Here is a 4,574-nt window from a genome sequence, read left to right on the forward strand (position 1 = left end):
GTTATATCTATTTATTATGTTATACTATTTATTATTTCTTACATATAAATAATTTTTAAGTTACAAAATGTCCTAATATATGTAATGTCCATTCATATTGAGAAAATTAGACTGGTGCCCAACATATCGACAAAAGTGGGCAGGACTGTATATAAAAAACTACACTAACTGATTGTCGGCAAAGCCACAGACAATTTACTGGTACACAGAAACGGTAGGAATGTAAAAACTAGATACAAAATTGAATACAAAATATATGGTACAAATATTGAACAGTAAAGAGACATTGGGATAGCAACCAGAAAACTGCTGCTATCCCATCAGCGCCCGATATTCACCCCCTCTCGTATTCAGTCCCGTTAACTGCAATATTGGGCGAGGCGTAAAACGGGTGGCTGATGCGAACTGCCCTTTTTGCGTTACCGCCCGAACCAATTTCTACCGCATTGTGTCTAAATTGCAGCAAGGAGGCGAGAGACAGACTGCACTGAAATAATTGTAGCCGATGCCACACAATCATTAAAATAATTTGCCCCACTGAGCCCTACCCTGGCTTCACCCACACTCTGCCCCACTTTGCCCCTGTCCCAGCCCCACCCCAGGCCCCGCTTCTCTGTCCGGTTTAGGACTTTGGGGGAGGGCAGTCACCCCCCCTTCAAAATGAAGCCTACTTCGAAGGTCTGGTTAAGCTGCATTGAAAGACTTTATTGTGACTTGCAGCTTAATGGTCCTCTGCAGCAGAACCGCTTGCCATTTGTGTCTGTAGATCTTAATGTTCCCTGTGACCAGGACAGTGTACCTTTAAGAAGCTCTTGAGTCAGACAGGAAGTGAAATTGAACAGTGACCTTTGATCCCTCCAACAATGCTACATTCAGCAGCTGTTCGGAGGGGAAGCTGAAGGAGAGGATTCTGTGGGAAAAATGTCTGGTGCTTACTTCAGAAGGACCAGCCTCTTCTGGATGGCTGTTATCACTGGATTCTTTGGGTATTATACTGTAAGTCTGTTTGGAGTAGCATTTGCTCTCTTTGAGTGGGGAGCAGCGGGTTGGAACCTGAAGTCTGTGGGGATGGGGTAAAAACTTGCAAAGGGGCCTGAGCAAGATGGGCTGTGCACAGGTCCCATCTGCAGAATGGGAATTTTGCAAAAATTATTCACAATTGCCTGTTTCTCTACTGAGGCAAGTGCCTGCTCCTTATACTGCTGACACTCCTCAGGGGTGGGGGGTGTGGGGGAGGTTCTGGGGCGCCCATCTCCTGTATGTAGGTGATCTCGGGGACCAGGATTATGGCCAGGGTTGGTAGAGCATACTGGGGGTGGGCAGACGTCCTGGTCCCATTGGAGGTGTTTCCCCACCCACACCCCCAATGAATGGGAGAGGGGGTGCGGAGGGGGGCCTGCAGATGGCTGAAGCTCTGCACCAACAACCCCCCCCTCCCCCACCCAATTCCGAGGCATTGACCGTGACTGGGGATAGAGCTGCACTGGGGATCCTCCCTTCCCTGCCCCCCCCCCCCCATTCCTCACCCAACTGGCGATTCATCAGTCGACCTATGCAGAGAGTAATGGAGGGCTATTCAGCTGTGGGGTGCATCATGGCCAGGTTGAAGTGGCGAAGGAGCAAGGTACAGCCAGTCGGGTTCAGGGCTGCTTTAGAACCTCAAGCTCCTGGGGCTTCAGATTACCCAGGGGCGTAGCTGTGGGTTGGCAGGGGAGGTCTGGAGTGAGGAGGGGTGGACCCCGGGTGGGCCACGTCCCAGTTGATGAGCACCCAGGCCACCCAAATCTGAGCCTGTGTGAATACAGCGAAGTCCGGCCTTAAAACACGTGCCACGAGGGAGATCAGAATAACGGTAAGAGACCGGGAGCGGCCATGGAGTGCTTAATTCAAATGTTTGGATAATCTAATTGTTATTTTGTACAAAAAGTGAATTCAAGTTGACAGGAGTAGATGTGTCAGTGGAAAAGTGTCTCCATAGTTGTTATTTGCATTTCTGCAAACTAGGAAATGACCTTTCATAGAATTTACAGCTCAGAAACTGGCCATTCGGCCCAACAGGCCTATGCTGGTGTTTATGCTTCACACGAGCCTCCTCCCTCCCTACTTCATCTAACCCTATCAGCGTGTCCCTCTATTCCTTTCTCCCTCACGTGTTTATCCAGCTTCCCCTTAAATGCATCTACTCCTTGTGGGAGCGAGTTCCACATTCTAACCGCTCTCTGGGTAAAGAAGTTTCTCCTCAATTCCTTACTGGATTTATTAGTTTATTTATTCTTCTGCAAAGCATGTGTTGTTTTTCTCTCCAGTTGCTGATGTTTTGGCCGCAGAGCGTACCGTACGAGAGCCTGGGACCCTGGGGTAGTTTCTCCAAGTATCTGGTGGACAACTATCACCAATGCTTGTACATCTGGTAAGTCATGGGTGTGCACTGTGACCCCCCCCCAAAACCCCCACAGTCCAGCCCTTGAAGCGGGCTCCCCCAGTTCTATTTGTGTTTATATTCCGTGCTCGTTGGTTTGTCCTGTTTGAATCTTGTGGAACTGGAGGTTTGGAAAGAGCTGTTCCTACCGCTGTTGCCTCATTGGTGGAAAAATCCCTAAATCAGATCATCCGAGATCTGTCGGTATCAGCAACTTGAGGTATGTGGGAATTAGTGGGAGCAAGGATTAAAACTTCTCCCCCCCCCCCCCCCCCTCCCCCGCCCATCTCCCCTCTTTCCCCCCCGCCCCATCTCCCCCTCTTTCCCCCCCCCCTCCCCATCTCCCCTCTTCCCCCCCGCCCCATCTCCCCTCTTTCCCCCCCCCCCCAACCCCCACAAACCCCCCCCCAACCCCCCCCCATCACAACCCCCCCATCCAACCCCCCCCCCACAACTCCCCTCTTTCCCCCCCCCCCCATCACCCCACTTTCCCCCCCCCCCACCACCAACAACCCCTCTTCCCACCCCCCCCCCCCCCAACACCCCTCTTTCCCCCCCCCACCCCCCAAACCCCCCATCCCCCCCACCCCCCCCCCAACACCCCTCATTCCCCCCCCCCCACACCCCCATCTCCCCTCTATCCCCCCCCTCCCCCCCCCCATCACCCCCACTTCCCCCCCCCCCCCCCATCTCCCCACTCCCCCCCCCCCCCCCCCATCTCCCCTCTTTCCCCCCCCCCCATCACCCCTCTTTCCCCCCCCCCCATCTCCCCTCTTCCCCCCCCCCCATCTCCCCTCATTCCCCCCCCTCCCCCCATCTCCCCTCTTTCCCCCCCCCCATCTCCCCCTCTTTCCCCCCCCCCCCATCTCCCCTCTTTCCCCCCCCCCCCATCTCCCCTCTTCCCCCCCCCCCATCTCCCCTCTTTCCCCCCCCCCCCATCTCCCCTCTTTCCCCCCCCCCCCATCTCCCCTCTTTCCCCCCCCCCCATCTCCCCTCTTTCCCCCCCACCCCCCATCTCCCCTCTTTCCCCCCCCCCCCCATCTCCCCTCTTTCCCCCCCCCCCATCTCCCCTCTTTCCCCCCCCCCCCATCTCCCCTCTTTCCCCCCCCCCCATCTCCCCTCTTTCCCCCCCCCCCCATCTCCCCTCTTTCCCCCCCCCCCCCATCTCCCCTCTTTCCCCCCCCCCCATCTCCCCTCTTTCCCCCCCCCCCCCATCTCCCCTCTTTCCCCCCCCCCCCATCTCCCCTCTTTCCCCCCCCCCCATCTCCCCTCTTTCCCCCCCCCCCCATCTCCCTCTTTCCCCCCCCCCCCATCTCCCCTCTTTCCCCCCCCCCCCATCTCCCTCTTTCCCCCCCCCCCCATCTCCCCTCTTTCCCCCCCCCCATCTCCCCTCTTTCCCCCCCCCCCCATCTCCCCTCTTTCCCCCCCCCCCCATCTCCCCTCTTTCCCCCCCCCCCATCTCCCCTCTTTCCCCCCCCCCCCATCTCCCCTCTTTCCCCCCCCCCCCATCTCCCCTCTTTCCCCCCCCCCCCATCTCCCCTCTTTCCCCCCCCCCCCCCCATCTCCCCTCTTTCCCCCCCCCCCCCATCTCCCCTCTTTCCCCCCCCCCCCCCCATCTCCCCTCTTTCCCCCCCCCCCCCCATCTCCCCTCTTTCCCCCCCCCCCCCCATCTCCCCTCTTTCCCCCCCCCCCCATCTCCCTCTTCCCCCCCCCCCCCATCTCCCCTCTTTCCCCCCCCCCCCCATCTCCCCTCTTTCCCCCCCCCCCCCCCATCTCCCCTCTTTCCCCCCCCCCCCCCATCTCCCCTCTTTCCCCCCCCCCCCCATCTCCCTCTTTCCCCCCCCCCCCCATCTCCCCTCTTCCCCCCCCCCCCCATCTCCCTCTTTCCCCCCCCCCCCCATCTCCCCTCTTTCCCCCCCCCCCCCCATCTCCCCTCTTTCCCCCCCCCCCCCCCATCTCCCCTCTTTCCCCCCCCCCCCCCATCTCCCCTCTTTCCCCCCCCCCCCCCCCCCCCCATCTCCCCTCGTTTCCCCCCCCCCCATCTCCCCTCTTTCCCCCCCCCCCCCCCATCTTCCCCCCATCCCCTTTTCCCCCCCCCCTCTCCCCTTCCCCCCCCCCACATCTAGCACACGAATGCAAGAACGTGAACACTCCA

The 4,574-nt window shown here is 58.8% G+C and overlaps 1 protein-coding gene across 1 annotated transcript in view; it reads left to right on the plus strand.

Moving 5' to 3' along the window:
• The first annotated feature begins 856 nt into the window (after positions 1-856).
• tmem254 (transmembrane protein 254) overlaps positions 857-4,574 on the plus strand; it is a 13,202-nt gene continuing 9,484 nt past the window's right edge. Inside the window, exons 1-2 of the mRNA XM_067972672.1 lie at positions 857-996; positions 2,307-2,410. Coding sequence (XP_067828773.1) covers positions 922-996; positions 2,307-2,410 — 179 coding nt within the window. The 5' untranslated portion in view covers positions 857-921. The remainder of the gene's footprint in view (positions 997-2,306; positions 2,411-4,574) is intronic.

The sequence above is a fragment of the Heptranchias perlo genome, chromosome 36 (genome assembly GCF_035084215.1).
Source record: "Heptranchias perlo isolate sHepPer1 chromosome 36, sHepPer1.hap1, whole genome shotgun sequence".
NCBI classification, from domain to species: Eukaryota; Metazoa; Chordata; class Chondrichthyes; order Hexanchiformes; family Hexanchidae; genus Heptranchias; species Heptranchias perlo.